At 33.6% G+C, this 18641-nt stretch overlaps 1 protein-coding gene across 3 annotated transcripts in view; it reads left to right on the forward strand.

Annotated features, from left to right (window-relative positions):
- LOC123318751 (pantothenate kinase 3) overlaps window positions 1-18641 on the forward strand; it is a 47954-nt gene that overhangs the window by 12385 nt on the left and 16928 nt on the right. The window contains exon 1 of one of the 3 annotated variants that reach the window (XM_044905482.1): window positions 7171-7328. The exons of the other annotated variants lie outside the window; for them this stretch is intronic. Within the exon in view, the coding sequence (XP_044761417.1) occupies window positions 7271-7328 (58 nt within the window). The 5' untranslated portion in view covers window positions 7171-7270. Of the gene's footprint in view, window positions 1-7170; window positions 7329-18641 lie in introns of those variants that run through there. 3 annotated transcript variants of the gene reach the window in all.

Genomic DNA, 18641 nt, shown 5'->3' on the forward strand with positions numbered 1-18641 from the left:
TGTTATGGTGAGACACGCGTTGCACGGTTCGGCGTTACACAGGAAGTACATCAAGATCTCTTTACCGTGTCTAAGGAATACTCTCTCGCTCATTGCGTAGCGGAGGACCTTCGTATGAGCAAAGGAATAGCAAGAGTATTCAGAAATAAATTTGGACGTCAGGAACAACTATTGCGACAGCAGCCAAGAATCGGAAAAGTTTTGAAATTGAAGGCTGAAGGTCGGTTCATTTATCACCTAGTCACGAAGCAACATTCCTATCAGAAGCCAACCTATCAGAATCTATGGACGGCACTGCATAGCTTGAAAGAAGACCTTCAACGCTTTGGAGTTAGGAAATTAGCTGTTCCCAAGCTCGGTTGTGGATTGGACCAGCTGAATTGGCGAGTTGTGCGAAGCATGCTGGAGGTGGTATTTCAGGGGACTGGTATACGGATCCTGGTGTGCAGTTTCAACCCAAAGCAGGCCAGGGAGCCTGGAAAAACTGTGGAGTGCTACTTCCATCAGAATGGCTACTGTAGGAATGGTGATGAGTGCAAGTTTCGCCACGGTCCTCGGAGAAATCCACTAAATCTGTTCTGGGACAGAACAGGCTTAAGGAGGGGACAGTGTAACCAGTCCGGCCCTTGCGGTCGGACCTTTCGAGAAACAGAGCGGTCGAGAAATTCCAGAATAACCGCGAATCTACCTGAATGTTTCCGGCGCCTATATAAGCCCAGCGGAGGAGCAGGTAGGCAAGTACAACTACAGTAACAGTGCAAGCGACTAGTGGAAATAAACAAGAGTGGAAATAAATAGAAGTGTGATACTTAGTTTGTGAATTATAAGTGTATTAAGTGTAAATAAATAATTTTAATAAGTTGGACGTTTTAATCAGCGAAGAAAACGTTACAGCACTAAAAATAATTAATCATTAGTTTGATAGTTTGTCATTCTAATCGAAATTTCTAAAAATTTTGCACTTTTTTTAGTGATTTATGATGTTAATCATAATTTCCTGAATTTCGGGAACGAAATTTTTAATAATCACCCTTGCAGCCTTGATGAATTAATAAAATAGAAGCTTTAGAGTAATTTGAATATAAATATTAATTATAATCTTGAGGCAAGAATATAGGAAATGATCTTCTGAAAAGCCTCGGATAAAGCTTTGGAATCATATGAAAAGCAGTGTCAGCAAAGACAGAGTTGTCTCTGGAGCAGAGACAGTCGTCTCTGGTGTCAGTGCGAGAGATTTTAAATATTCCAAATAGTTCAATATATAAAAGGAATCATATCAAAAAGTAAAGAACAAAATTGCTGAAATATTTTTATTTAACATAATTGGGACAAAAATGTTCAACGGTAGCAGCACTATCTTCGAATTGTAAGTTCTTACATTTGTTATCAAGAAATTCCATAGCATCTGCTACCCCATTACTCATTGTTTGAGTAGCTAATCTGACATTCATAATTCTATTTTTATAATTGATATGCTAAGATGAGAGGGAATTAGCCAACCTTAGACCTTCCTCCATTTGAACTTTTTCTAATTCCTTGACAAACTGCCAAGAAATGTTTCCTGTGGGGGACTGCAAATTTTTTTCTGCAAATGTATTTCTACGGATACCAATTTTTCCTTCCTGTAGCTTTGGTCCAAAGTTGTAAAGTAAAAGGTTTTCGGAGAGGGAACCTAAAAAAATGAAAAACATAAGGCATAATTCCTAATTATTTACTGCTTCTCTCCTTTTGTGGATTCTCACTTCTGTAAAACTGTTCAGGATGGATTGGTGTATGTGATACCAACACTTCACAGAAAAAATATTATATTATATTTATGTCCCCTGCATTATGGCATCCGTTTCCAACACAATACTGGACCATTGCTGTTATGAAATTCTTCTTATTCAAAATGTTTTTTGTTACTGCAAAAACCACTTTTGTCACTCTGGGAAACACATAGACTTAAAAAACACTCACCAAAAAACTATATTTAAGCTTTGAAAAAGCACAAGAAATTCTGTTCAACAGCTAACTTGACTTGATATATAGACATTTTTCGAGTTTCTTAGGAATGTAAATCGGAAGTATATGGCTTCTAAACAATTTTTCACCATGATTTTTACTAAAATACTGACAAAAAGACATTAAACAATGTAATTTAAAATTTATCTACGAAAATGACATTTAAATTTAGGTTATAATAGTGTAAACAAAAACACGCTAGAGAGAGAAAGGTTGCTCTACATCTTCCCTCTCTCTCGGTCACAATTTCCGACGAATTTTGCTACCTACGAAGCCATTCCAGTTTCCATAGAGTTCAATGATCTAGAATGACATCTCAACCATCAAAAGCATTCATCAACTTTGCTGTCGACTCCAACATTCTAATACGCGGGAAAAACCGTGAAGATCTTCAGGGCCTCCTTGAGTTTACTCACCAATCTGTACAATCATGGTGCACCCTAAATAACTTACATCTCAATGTAGGTAAGACGGAGTTTGTTTTCTTTTCCCATAAACTAAGAAGTGTTGAAGCAGAACATCAGCTCACATTATCACGAGAAATTATCTCTCCTCGAGCAACAACCAAGTTTCTGGGTATTGATGAACATCTTGAGTGGACAGAGCATGTTGATAAATTGTGCGGAAGATTAAGCCAGACAGTGTTGGTTTTGCGGGTGTCGAGGTCGGAGCTCAGCTTGGAATTTTTGAAGTCAATTTAGTTCTCCAACTTTCCGTGATGAGCTATGGTGACATTTTCTGGGGGAATAGTCGACATGTGAAAATGGTTTTTTATATCCAAAAGATGGTCGTTAGGGTTCTTTTTGGTCTGAGGTATCGGGAATCCTGCCGTGGCGTATTCAGGAAGAATAACATTCTCACACTTTCTGGCATCTACATCTATAGATGTCTGCAGTTCCTGTTCCAAAATAAAAACCTTTTCGACAAATTTAGGAAAAGTGATTCATACAAAATCCGAAACCAATTTTTTCTGAACCCTCTACATACGTTTTTCCTGACAGAAAGAAATTGTACATATATGTGCCTAAAACTATATAACAAACTACCATCTAAAATACGTCAAAATGATAACTTCAAATGTTTTCGAAAAGAGGACTATAGCCTATTGTTACGACTAGAGCCATACACTGTTAGTGAATTCCTGGAGAGTAACATTGAATGCTGATCTTCTCTGTTTTGTTTATTTTTTCCTGTATGACGTTACCCATCTTCATTGTTTTGTTAACAATTATTATTGGTGAATAAAGATATTCTATTCTATTCTATTCTAAAAATCCCTTCAGTACTGAAATTTGCTTTTGTTCGGGAGGGTCTTTCGACCAGGTTCGGTCTTCCAAGTGATAATTCTTCTGTTATTCAGTTGTTCGAGGAATGCTACAGGACCCTCTATTGGGGAATCATCTCCCATAGCTATATCAGTGTTATTCTTTTAAAAATAGAAAAAAACGATTGTATACAAGGTTGGCAGGTTTCTACACTCCTTGGCTCAGAAGTCAGAACTAGAGATACTTGGTATGACGCTCTCGTTCCCAACTTCAAAATCTTTTCACTCATTTCAATGAGACTGATGTAACATATTCGATACTCACTTATAGTATATCGGGAGCTATAAGACTATATAAGAAAAAAAATCTTCAAGGACCTCCGATCTCTTTTTTCGAAATGATTAGATATCAGGAATCAGATCGTAAATATGTTGCTACATTCTAACTAGAGTTACAGGGTGTTAATGCTTATACATATTGCTATATCTAGATTTCTGTTCGAGATATTCGACTTTAATGCTCTTTCGAGTTCGACCTATGTTGCGTTTCTATCGAAATTTATATCAGTTCATGTGTATTCTTCATGAAATTGAAACCTAAACAAGATATAGCGAAATATTCGAAACAGTCATTTTTCAGAAACGTCCTGTAACTCGCAAACGAATCAAGATAGCCATGATCTGCTTTCTGATATCTTATTATTTCGAAAAAGAGACCAACGATCCTCGAAGATATCGTATCGGAGTTCTCGGAATGCTTTCAGTGAGCATCGAAAATTGGGACACCTGTACAGGGTGGGCAAAATTGGTGATACCTGAATTACAACTTTTCAAACCCAACGAGAAAGATAGAGGAAAATGCATGGCACATTACTGTCTTCTTTTTCGAGAAACTAATAAGGTCATCATTACTCTATCTTCTTTTGTTTTCGAGTTATAGGTCAGAATTAAAATTTCAACTTAGGTCATTATCTCCGTTTCTGTTTAAAGGAGCATCTTGAAGTGAAAACATTATACAGACACTTTTTTGTTAGCAATCCAGTGGCGTACTATGATTTTTTCCAACAGGTATATTTGCTGAGCTATAACATAAAGATGTATTTTTTCTTATGAAAACAGTAGTTTAAAATGACTTATAAATACTGAGGCTGATGTATAATATATTTCTGAAACGTTACAAAATTAGCGATCCTTTTCAAGTCATTTTAAACTACTGTTTTCATAAGAAAAACCCATTTCATGTTATAGCTCAGCATATAGCTGTTGGTAAAAATCATAGTACGCCACTGGATAGCTATCAAAGTGCCTGTATAATGTTTTCATTTCAACATCCTAGCCCAAACAGAAACGGAGATAATGACCAATGTTGAAATCGCCCAAATTTAAATTTTGGCCTATAACCTAAAAAAGAAAGAAGATAGAGGAATGCAGTTGATGGCATTATCAGTTTCTGGAAAAAGACGAAATGAATGGTACATTAATTTTTCTCTATCTCGTTGGGTTAAAAAGTTGTAGTCCAGGTATCACCAATTTTGCCCACCCTGTACAGTGTGGGATCAGACAGACTAACGATTTCAACGTTAATCCCAGTTCAATTGAACTGAACTATCAAATTCAATCCCGTAAACTTGGGTAAAACCTAACTGCCCCCGAGCCTTTTCTTCCAGTGATACTATACACATCGTATAAGTTTATTTTAGGTCAACTTGTTCAAAATGACAACACTCTCGTTAATTATACAGTCCATAGTTCATTTCCCAAAGAACAAAATTCCAATTCGGAACTGTGAGATGAATTAATCTCTAGATGTTGACATTGACCCATATTCTGTTCAAGTTCATGTTTTGTATTCTATCAGTTGTAACGTTTATGTTATTCACATTGTCATTCGATTGGTGAACTAATTTTTCCTCTGTCCAACCAACCGAACTACGATACACAACCTTTCGAAAAATAATGCGAGAATTTCGACTTCATACAATGTGAATGTCGTCGTAAAAGTAACTTACTTCAATCATAGCTTCTGATTGTCTTGGTGATTATTAATTTTCTACCGAGATAGTTAAAATTGAACGATTCGTTTCCGTTTCAAGGTTAACTTTGATTTGGACCTTGTACTTTTTCGATTTTTTATTGTAAGCAATCTCCTAGACCCAATCACTGTCAGCGTCTACAGGGCGTTCAATAAAGGTTGGAATTCGAGTTGTTTCGTTTTATTATAACTATTATTTTTCTTGTCGCCATTTTTTTGGTTTACCGTATTGTTCGATTGTTACTTGATTTTTACGCCCTTTATACTTTTGACTAGCTTAACATAAATTCCATCACGTTATACTTGGAATGAAAATTTGTATTCCAAACTCTATTAAGGACTTGAGGAGCTTTCCAGCATTAGTTGTCCCGAAACAAACGTCAAACCGATTTTTAAAACCCAAATTGCAGACAAATTCTCAGTAGTATGTTTTTTTTTTTGGAAATTCAATATAAATTATAAGTGATTGAAAAAACAAAAGAGAAATGTCTATGAAAATTACGGAAGAGGGAAATAATAATTTTTGAGATTTACGGTTGAATAACGGCTCGAATCTGAAAAATCGTTAAAGATGTAGATAGACCTTCCCATCTTAACCCTACATTACTCGCGTGGTCTACGATTGTAGACCATACCTATTCGAACGAAAAAATGTTGAAATCTGAGACATTGAAGTTTTCTCGATTTCCTCTCAAAGAGAAGCATTATTTTATCACAAAGTTTCAATTATATGAATAACAAGTGGTCAAATAAACGATATCATCATAGATAATCTTTGAAATATATCAACGTAATATTTAAAGTTAAAATAAATAATATGGTCTACACTTGTAGACCACGCGAGTGAATATGATCTAAAAGAGGGCGCGACTAACGCAGGGTTAACGATGAAATGAAGAAATATCATGTTTGTATCGATTATATTGTTTGAAACGAGAAAGATTTAAAAATATATATTTTTCAATAATTGCTATAAATATCCCATTTTTAGTTTTATGACATTATGCTGATTTAATTGATGCAAAAGCATGAATTTCATAAATACTTATGTGTTTATCCCAATTCACTGATTTTCTGAATGTCAAAACATTTAGCCATCTGCCAATTAGACTGGTCTTTTTCTTTGGAATTCGTCTTAGTAACTCGGCATAAACTCTCGATTACTAAGCGTTATTATTCCATCAATCCACTCGAAATTTTTTAAACCTCCTATTAATATGGTGGTCCTACGCTCCGAATTTAAAGTCATTAACTCCAAAAAACTTCATCCAAATGACTTCAAATTTTACACGTGATCTTCCTATATATTGCCAAGGTTCGCTCGCGATTGTTCGATTTTGTGGGATAACATCAATGCTGGTCTCGAACATGGCAAGTTTTTTCAAAGTTTCATTATTTTTCATATTCGTGGAAATTGAAATTTTCGGAAATCCTTGCGAGCAAACTTTTAGCAACTACCCGAGAATATTTTCTAAAAACGAATAAGTTCAGATGCATAACATCCGCCGATAATTAAATAAACAAATATTACGATCTAAATCTAAGTAAGAAACTACCATCACTCGAAGTGTTCACAGAATTGAAGTTTTTTCTTTAAGGCTTGAAGTTCTTGAGATTCTCTCAGTGATCATCGAATTTGCGTCTCCCTGTACATTATTCGATCAACATGTTCATTGTGGAACCGCTAAGGTTATTCACAATCCGATGCAATGGAAGAATACTTTTTGATAGCCCCCGATACGTCCAAGTACACGCTGGATTTTATGCGTTCTGTCTTTACCCATTTCTCACGAAAGTTTCGGGTGTCGGGACGTTAATAGCGTCAATAATAATTAATGAGAGGCCATCATAATAGAAATATCCACCTCGCGGAAATCGTTCAGCGTCAGTGGCGGTCCCAGGTCCCACCGTCAGTGTATTGGTGCGTGTTGCTCCATCAAGAACGTATTCCATCTAAGTGGCCTGTTCCGATGAAGGATTTGGAGACGAAAATCGGGGAAACGAACGGAATAAAGATGATGGACATAAGTGAGTACCTATTCAGTAGTAGATATTCCGTTCGTTAATTGCCAAGTAGGTAAAACCTGATGACCGAGTTTTATGGTCACGTTTGCGACACAACCTGTTGAATATTAAAAAACGGATCAATTTATTCGACCATCAGCATAAAAAAATGTGTATGATTGGGAAAATACTCATGGTTATAATGAATTTATTCCTTCGGTTTTTCTTATTCGGTGATGCCCCCTCACCATCCTTATGGAAAATGACTTTCGGTTAAATTTCCTCCGTTTTTAGTATATTGTTGACTTTCACTTTCTCGGTTAAAGTTTACAGTGTATTTTCTTTATACGGGTCCCTGGATTTTGTGAGCAAAATTTGAAAGGGTACAATCAGTATGGTACGAGCTTTCCGAATTTGCCATCATGCCATCGGATAAACTATCGAATCATGGCATGAAAAAGTATAGAGAAAAAACCGTTTATTCAATAATTAATTTCTGCCCGTTTTCTCTCATTTCATTTTTTCGAGTTTTCTGAAAACGGAATGTTTTCCCCATATTTTCTGAATGCTCTATCTATACAGGGTGATTCATAACTATTGGGACATAGGCTAAGGGCAGATTGTTTGGAACAAAATATGGCGATAGAACCAAATATACATCAATAAAATATTGCTGTGGAAAAAGAGGGCGTCAAAGTGGAATTTTTTATAAGGGGCAGAATAATATTTTCTTCGAAGTTCGAAAGTCCTTTATTAAAATAATTAGAAAAGGCATAGAAGTCGGAGGTGGCCACGTACAACATTTAATTTTAATTTATTCTCTTTATGTTACATTGTTTTTAATTATGCTTTATCGTAGAAATGAATAAATGAAAAAAATAAATCCCCTTCCGATGCTCTGAACTGTTCAATTGTGTTTTTCTTAAAAACGGATAAAAAAATATACAGTGAAATTATTAGCAAAAAACGAAAATAAAATTCAACTTTAACGCCCTCTATCTTTTTCCACAGCAATATTTTATTGAGGTATAATTGGTCCTATCGCCATATTTTGGTCCAAACAATCTGCCCTTAGCCTATGTCTCAATAGTTATGAATCACCCTGTATATGGTTCAGTAAATTCTTAAGTTTTCAAATTTGGCAAATATTTTATTTCATCAGGTTGATTTAAAAAATATTTTTGGAATAAATTTAAATATAAAACTATATAACTACATATATTTATACACAGTGGGCAATTGAACTCGAAACAGCGGTTTTGTAGGTCGGCAGAAACGAATGATATAAAAACGCCCGGACACGTGGATTTTTGATGCCAGGGGGACAACTTCCAAGATCAAAATCAAAACCGTATCTTTTCAACTCTTAGTGTAACTTCCCCAATCACCATATTTAAAATAGGGGAAGGCCTCGGAATTTTGACTTCAGCTTTTTTTCATTCGATCCATTAATTTTAGCAATATTCACATTCAAGGTCGGATTTACGGAGAGGTGTAATGGGGGTAATTGGGTAATTACCCCACCCCCCATGAGTATCGAAAACAATACAATCTGTGGTCATGTACTTTATTACGAAGGTTATATGAAAAATAGCAATATTCGCATTTAAATTTTGAACAACGTTGGTTTTCCCTTCAATCGAATCTTAAATCATTAATTCTGCAATTTCGGTGATAAATCTGCCGTTCCCGCACTAGTTATTTTGGAGAAATAAAGAAATTATTCCAATTATTTCTTCCAATGAATAAACTATAAACTATAATTGTAAATGAAGGAAACAAACAGTAATATTTTGATGCCTGATGTATGGCAGAAAAACGTAATAAATTCGTGCAAATTTGATTGATCCACACAGCATGATTAACGAAATGGCCAATTCTGTACAATATTTAATGTACCTAATGCTGAAGAAGTATTAATTTGATGAAAAAAGGGGGAGTAAAAATAAAAATACACATAAAAAATATGTAGGCACGCCATATTAATTTTTGAAAATTGAATTTTGAAATTTTGAATCTGTCTAACAGAAGCACAATTAACAGTGACTTTCTTTTGTCAAATGGAGAACCTATATTCAGTTCTAATTCTTGGGAACATGTACATGTTTCTGTCTCGGTTTCTGTATACTTCTCACAATTTTTGTTCTACAGTTTTCTTAACTACACAGCTGTAATTTGTAATGGAACAACTTCGATATACACGGCGTCCACAAAAATACTGTTAACATGTCGATTATCAAATCGATTTATCTCCATTTTTCAAATTCAATTTCTCATCATTATAATCACTTATCAGTTTATGTCTCTTTTCATCAATACATATTATGCACATACCCGAAATAGATTTTTGATACGTTTTCGAATTCCTGTGAACTATCAAACTCTTATCCAATCGTTCAGATATAATAGAGCGTATTTATAAATTATTATTCTTACATCGTAGTGGACATCAAAATATTCTCATTTTGCAGATTTCAATAAATTTGAATGAAAATTGAGAATAATTTTATTCTTGAATGAATTTCGAAATTTCATCATATTTGTTATTATAGAGCGGCAAAAAATAGTTCAAAGCCCGTAGCAATATTAGAATAATTTATAAAGACCCTGCATTATTCAAACTACAATGCGTATTTGTAATTTTCCACCGAATGTGTTAAGTGTATTATTCCATTGAAGAATGAATTTGTTATGAATTACTAGAAGGAAGAACTAAACATGATTTTTTGTATCAGTGGTGCTCAAGAAAATTGTTCTTGGCATAAGGGGTAACACCCAAAAGTAAAAAAAAAAGGGAAGGTCATAGACAAAGGAGATTCTTTTAATACATTCTCAAGATATCCGCAAATAATTTTATGATCGATCCATATTAACTTACATCGATTTGAATAATTAGAAAGACAGAGTTCCACGGATTCAAGTGTATTGTAGGATTCGAAGAAAACGCATTATACAGGGTGTACCAAGTTAGACGTTTCTTTAGAACTGGACCTATTTGAAATCTGAAAATTGGGATTATATTATTCGTCATTATATTCTACTGAACTACAATATTCTGGACATTTTTTTTTTCAATTTTTTAGTTTCTGATATCATAGGGTATTTAATTTTGAATATACTTCTGTTCAAATCGTTGCATTCGTCCAAATAATTCTCAAAATATCGGAAAAAAACTGAAAAAAGGGAGATATGAGTAAGTATTCAGTTTTATGTTTGTTATTCCTATTCTAAATATCTTGAGCACAAACTGTTTTCACATTTTTTTTTAAGTCGAAGAATGTGAAAATATTGTACAATTACTGAATTTTTAAAAACTCTTAAGAAGGTTGTGTGAAAAATTGGTATCGAGATTTGCCCATAGCTTTCGTTTTTCAAATCAGAAACCTATTTTTGGAATAATTGGAATAATTTATCTTCTATGACCATAGATTATGAAGCAGATAGTATTACTTTGACTGTAGGTACGACATAAATTCAAAAAATCCTAAATAACTCAGGAATTATTCATTTTAGGAGCATTAACATGTTAGAACACTCATTAATTTTTCTTCGCAGATTCCAACGCATTCATGAAAAAATAGGGTTCTCTTATGATAAGCGAAAGTTATGAGCAAATCTTGATCGCAACAACATTTGGAACACCCTATGACGAATTTTTCAAAATTCAGGAAATGTACAATATTTCCACATTCTTCGACTTCATATATGTGAAAACGCATTGTGCTTAAGATATTCAGAATGGAAATAACAAACATAATAGGTACTGAATACGTATATCTCTATTTTTTTCAGTTTTTTCTCGATATTTTGAAAACTATTCGTACGAATGCAACTTTTTGAACAGAAATATATTCAGAATTAAATACCCTTTTATATCAGAAATGAAAAAATAAAAAAAAATTTGAAAAATTTATTTTCATTCCCTGTATAACTGAAAATGCTCAGGCTTCAAGAAAATTTTAGCTCAGTAGATAATGTTGAACAATTTCATAATCCCAATTTTCAGATTCCAAATAGGTCCATTTCTTCAGAAACGTCTAATAGGCCCTCGAACTTGGAAGAGTGATGTAAATCAATGAGTGGTTATACGGATGACAAAAAATTATGTATGCATTAGAAAAAATCAACATGTTGACACCTTGTATGCCGAAAGTGTTTCATGAGCACTGATCATAATACTGCGAAGTTTCTTCTTTTCTCCCAAAACTACTCTTACGTTTTATGGGTGTCCATAGATAATTCTGCAGAGAAACCCAAAATCTACAAAATACCAACAATTTAGAAAATTTAAACGAAAGCCATTTTCCATTAAAATGTTGCGGGGTATTTTCATAATAAAACTGAACATGACTTCCCACGCATCCTAGCACCCATCACTTTTTACACTAGGCATCGATTGATTATTTCGAATTGTAAGGAGTTTCCGAGTCTCCTCCGATGTTTCTTTTCGATCTATTTTGATGCATACAATCAAAACACAGGAGAAATGCAATAGAATACAATAGATTCCTTGATAAAGAATTTGAGCTTTACGAGGCATTCGCGGAAACCCATAACAGAATCGATAATTAAGTGGGTTAATGTTGAATAGATACCTCCTTCTCAATCTTCACTTCTAGGCAATCCCGAGACACGTGATGCAATATCGCAGTTAATTATTAATCCATTTGTCTACTATGTCCTTTTTCGCAAAAGTTTTATTCTGAGTTCCTATGTTCTGCGCGAACTTAAACCTGATTGAATGCATTCTTTCATATAGGATGAAAAACCTTAATCGTTGACCATCAATGGGATCCAAGATTTACCAATCCTTTTTTTGAATAGCTGTGGAACAATAAATATTGACATTGTTCTGCTTGGTATTTGAGTAATTTTATTGAAATTTAAACCGGTTGTAAACTGTACAGAGCAAGCCCAATTCCATTTTAGGGTAGCGAAAATCCATTTGCGCTTGCTCTGTACAGTTCACAACCGTTGTGAACCACTCTACGAACAAGCCTAATAACTGACTTTGCTCGCATATTATTATTGTAAACCGCTAGTGTACTATAATATTCGACTCAATATTTGGGAGTAAATCGTATATCCGTGTGTATCTAATTGATTAATCATTTGATTTTGCGAATATTTCAGTTGTGTGAACTATTAGAAATACACTAGAGTGATAACGAAAATACAGTGGAGTGAGAGCGAAAATGAGTGGTTCATCTTAATGATGAACCATCGCTCTTTGTCATCAGTAATATCATAGTGAGCTGGATATCCAAACTAGTACAATCTTTGAAGAGCTTTTGAAAGGTACTATATTGGTGCCTAGAACTCGTGTTAGTTATATCGATATTTCAGATTTATGTCTTCAATATCGAGATATTAATCTGAAAATTGGAGAAAAAACGTTGTGCCATTCAGTAATACAGAATGCTTATACTCATAAAAAGTGCCTGCTTCAAATAAAATTTTAGTAAAATAAAAAAAAACTATTTGACATGCATAATCTACATTTTCCTTTAAATATTCGAATGATACACATGATGTGAATCGCTATATAATTGGATAATCGAATTTTCGAAAAGTTCAATTATTTAAATATTCGAATATTTAGTTATAGTTTTTCTGGATAATAAGGTGGTGGTACAAATAATAGCAAGTCCGACAAAACTTATTTTTTTATTATTATTCTCATTACCAGAACCATTTAGAACTCACCTATAAAAAAGAGAAACGACCAATTATTGAGTACGTCTCCCTAATTACAGATTCAAAACTCGCCGGCGTTTTGAAATAAAGATTTGAAATTAAGATAATTATCCAAATTCCCGCAATCACTGTTCTTATTATTGATTTAATGGATGCAAATACTAACAATATTTTTAAATAATTAAGAATACCAATGCGACTCGCAGAATGAATGATTACTTCTTTTCCGTTCACTAATACTCAATGACTGAGCAAAGCACATTTTATATAATCATAAAACTGTTTAAAAACTTACCGGGAATGAACTACGAATGATTTCAAAATTTTCAAAAAATCTATCTCTGCGATTATAGCTAATTCTGAAGTTTTTGTGATACATTATTATATTGAAGATTCTATTCAGACTGTTGGTTGTTTTGGTCTTTGTATCTTTGACATGTTTTCTGTTCTTTGTTGTATCCATCAATTATTTGGGAAATAAATCATATTCTATTCTATTTTAATTATACTCCATTCACTTTTATGAAAGCAGTCGGCTGGCCTTGGAAATTCAACACATTTCACATTGTTCTGACGCTTGTCTAAACACTTTTTGGTTTTAAATCAGCGAGCGCTATGTTGTCCGTACTATGTAAAAGTCTCAGTAATGATGTATTTCATCAAAATGTGAATTGACTTACGGAAAATGATATTCATTCGAAAATAAGTGATGAACATTTATATATATAAACTGATTGAATAACCCTATTTAGTTATTAGTTAGTAAAGTACAAGTGATCAATGTAAAGAGGAGTTTATACCACGGGACTTTCTCGCCATCCGTATAAGGCGTAAAGTGGGAGCATTGAACTAAAGAAAGAATCTTCCTTTAGTTCAATGAGTGGGAGAGACTACCAGAATGTGGGATGATGCCAGAACACTTGAACGATAAGCAGAAGTTACGAATATTACAATAGTTTCCACTTTCGTCGAAAAGATGGCAGCACTTAACGAACGTCTTCTTTAAATTTCACCAGGATACGAATTGTAGCCAATGGCGAAACTTTTCTAGAAATCTTTTCATGTGCAAATTGATAGAAGAGATAATTTCACCTCGGAATGTTTATAACATGAATGAATATTCGTTCTTCAATGAAAACAATTTTTTATTTTTTTTCCGTTTGACGAATAAAACTCACTTTCCGAGTTAAGGAACTGATTGAATGGAATTATAATGAAAAAACCATATAAATTAGTGGTTTCTGACGTAATAGTTGGGGAGCCGAAGAGGGAAATTCGGGATTTACTCGAGCGTGTCAGATTAATATAAGGGGACATACCTTGGATCCTGTAGAGTACCTCTACCAAAAATTAGACCTGTATATAGGGGGAATTGTCTAGGATAGCCTGTCAGAATAGTAAAAAAAAACGGTCATTGTACATACTCGAGCGTGTCAGAAAGATATATATGGTTAATTACATGTTGAAAAGTATATATTCTCTTAATTTGACACTTTAAGAGTGTCGAAAATGTGTGGGGGGGCGCCAAAGTTGCAAAAAAAAAACGTCACGTGTATATTCACGAGTGCGGTGGCGTTTTTTCTTATTTTGAATGATTCAAGAATAATATAAATATATAAAATATAATCTGACAGTTTAAGCAAGCCGAAACAATAAAAACTGGCCATAAAGGTCACAAAAATCAGTTTTTTTGAATTTTCTCCTCCCCTGGGCTTCAAATCATTTTCGCATTCATTATAAAAGTTGTAGAGCATAACATTTCCCACAAATTTTGTCTCAAGCAATATTTTCTACGTTCAAACGTTTTTGAGATATATGGCGATTAATGCGAGGTGTTTAGCGATACATGTTGAAGCGAAAATTCACTCGTTAGAAAATAGTACATTCTAAGGTTCAGTCACAGACAACACTAAAATTTTCGTGACTAATTTCAAAATTGTCATCGTAGAAATACCTTGTCATTTTGATAGTTGGATGAATGTAGATTAGACTGGGATTCTACATTGACCTTACCCTTTCGCATGTGTGGCTAAGCTTCCCGACCTTATCGCCCTCTAACTCGAGAACGGTTCAGAGTATGTAAAATTGCTTCAGACGAAAGTTGTGCAGAATTTTCATAATCAATACAAAAACGATTAGAGGTACAGGCAGGGAAATATTCGAAAAAAAAGAATTTTTAACATCTTCAAAGTGTCAGATTGAGAAAACCCCCCTGATTAGTGTCAGATTAATTGGTCAACAGGTCTACAACACCGAGATTAACCATCTGTATGAAAATCTGACCCGCTCGAGTATGTACAAGTAACGATTTTTTTTTTACATTTTCAAAGGACCGCTGTGATCTTGCGTCACGTTCAAATTGTCAGTCCCTTGAAAAGTAGTTTCCTGTGGGTCCAATTAACATATCCTCCAAAAATCAGACACGCTGGAAAAAATTTTTTTTTACCATTTTCAACTCTTCCGTATTACCAGTCCCACCGCGCAAACTGTCAGATAAGCATGAATTCATTATCAGAGACACGTGGGGCATATACAGTATCTTAATCTGACACGCTTGAGTATGTACACCTGATGATTTTTTTTAACATCTTTGAGACCCTGCAGACGCTTTCCCCACCGCTGAAAGTGCATACATCATAGAACTTTTTTTTCTTTCTACCATCTAATCTTCAAAATCCACTAGGTCTCCACGACGCTCGAGTAAATCCCGATTTAGCATCTTCGGCTCCCCAACTAGAAGATATTCATTTCCTCTTTTTCAACTGACCACTTAAACGGTGTAGACCCCTCTCTACTAAATTTATTTTCAATATGAAAGATCATTGACACATAACATGCAGATGCGGAGGAAGAGTTAATGTTGGTTATACTCTAGGATTGATAGTTGAAGACGTTACATCAGTTACATCTGGCAACACATAATATATCTGATATTTTCATCTAAACATTTATACTCTAAAAATTTTCGCAAGAAAGTTGTTCGATGCAATGACATACTTTTGTTCAAATATAATTGTGTTGTCCCACCCCCTTTATATTCCAAATTATCATAATACAGAAGTGTTAATTTTTCAAGTTATAATATGAAATTTGACGTTGCTGATCTTTAAATAAATAAAATATTCAACTATCAAAATCTTTTCGAGTCTCCCATCAATAGATCGAAAATTCTTTGCCATCCTCTTCACTCACTATATCTCTGATTGTGGAAATATAAGCTAAAATATAAGTCGTTCAGATTAAGATGAAACATAATATAAATTTATTTACGTCAAATATGTTCGATACTGTCTGATAAATCGTCGATTTCAAAATATCAGGGTTACTATTGAAATGAGCAGTTTCAATTAAAAATAACACTTTTTTATCACGAAGTTTTATTTTTTCTTTACTTTTTGATACTTAAGCACTTTTGGTATTTTTGCAGCTTAAACAAATAGTAGCTGGCAAGTGATTCTGTGTTCGACGTGTTTATGTGGCAATCGCGCAATCCAATTCCCCAAGAAATGCGACAAAGGCTCAAAATTTCTCCTGTCGTCGCAGATAATTTGAACAAATCAAAGAAATATTAAAAATTCATTTTATACACGCGTTAAAACAACAAAAGGCCATTGAAACACTTGGGAGTTGAGAATTCGTGTTAGTTTCTTGTTTCACTTTACATACAATGCCTACGCCATGTCCCAATCGTTGAATATTTAAGTTTCCCACCGAGTGAATCGTGAAGGAGAATTAGGTGAATCGTTTACGCGTTATGTAAATAGAATCACCGATTTTTTTATAAAAGAATATTTTTCAATGTAATTACTGAAAATGTTTACGAGGAAAGGGATATTTTCATTCGCATGTGTTACTTTCATTTATTCAATTTATTTATTCTTTATTGATGATAATTATGTGCTTAAAAAAGAGGCTGAAGAATTTTCCAAGAAAAATCACAATGATCGCACATCAGCTCTGAAAACAAGTTCATAGGAACAATCCAGATACACAGTGGGTCAAGGAGGTGTTCTATGAGAGGACATCCTCACTAGTGATGCAATTCGACTCAGATCATTCTAAATATTTGTACCTACGGAACTAAGTCTCGGAATTTCTGAAATATTCAAATTCGAATAGAACTAGCTCTTCCCGTCTGTTTCGCCCATGGATTTTTTTAAAGAAATTCATCCTTGAACAATAAAGAGAATATGAGTACATACTACCATTGAGTATTTACTCAAGGATACTACCTAATATGACTTTAATGACGCGTCCTCCAAATAATGCAAGAACCAATTGCATTGCTACTTCGTTTGTAGATGGAGGATACCTCTCTCACATCTTATGTCTGTGAATTTGTAATCATCAAATTCGCAATATGTATTTTCGAAACTATTGAATATGTTGAAAAGAGGTAATCTTAATGAATCGAACAAAGTAACCGTTTTCAGATAATTTGAGTTTGAAGATATTCTTTCTGGAGTACTCTAGTAACTTGAACAAAAATCTCAAACAGTGCTATTCCGATTCACAGGTACTGCCCGCAAATTTGATTTACCTTGCAGATGTTATACCCTTAAAAAACGAACAGACCTATCCTGTCAAATTACTCGTAAACATTTTTTCTATTTCTATTATTCTATTTATTTGAATAAGAGAGCATAATGCCTATAAACTTTCCAATCGTACAATGTATATGTATTGTTACTATCCGTTTCTTAAACATTCATTTTATTTTATACATAAACTTGTTATTCAAATTAACGGAATCGCAGCTCATCAAAAATATTTAATTCTCAAATGACTTTTCTGAAATATCAATGACAAACTTCTTTTTTTCTCCGTTACCATCATATCATCAATTTTAAAATACTAAGCATCTATGATACCTAAATAATTTTAATTTGTAATTCATATTTCTATAAAAATATCACACTCATTTAACAAACTAACTGAATTAAATAGAGAAAACTCAAACCATAACAACATCCCCAAAATTAAAATATTTATTCCTCAAATTAATAATATTGGGAATATATATTTCAAATTTTCCAAACTGAATTCCGCACACACAAAAAAAAATTTCTCAATTATTAGCCTGAGACTTTTTTTTGAACTTTTTATATTTTCTCCATTTTTTTCTCTTTTTTCTTAAATAATTCTCTCCAATCCGTTCCATTTTTCTACTGTTGATATTTCCCCATTTTCTACTCCTTGTTTTGTTCCCATTTCTTCTATATGTTTTTCCTTCTAACAAAACTTCGTCTGAAAAATTCAAAGCAACAACTGAGGATAATAATATTTCTTCTTTTTCTAAATATCTCAAAAAAAATATTAGATCTTTTCCTTTCATTCTTCCGTCAAATTTCAATTTTCCATCTCCAATAATATTGAGAAAATCTGATGAAGTACATATTCCTCTACTCATCATTCTTTCAATTTTTTTATTCTGTTCTGTAATTTGTTCTTCTTGTTCCTCCATATATGCATTTTGCTTTTCTAAATTTTTTTGAATTTCATTCATGTTCCTTTGTATTCTACTGTCGTTTTTCCACATCACAGTATTCTCTGTCAATTTTGATTTTCCTCGATTTTTTCTTGTTTCCATCTTGTGAATTTATACTGCTTTTATAAAATTATTTTAGTACCACGTTGGGG

Source organism: Coccinella septempunctata, chromosome 8, assembly GCF_907165205.1.
Source record: "Coccinella septempunctata chromosome 8, icCocSept1.1, whole genome shotgun sequence".
Lineage (NCBI taxonomy): Eukaryota > Metazoa > Arthropoda > Insecta > Coleoptera > Coccinellidae > Coccinella > Coccinella septempunctata.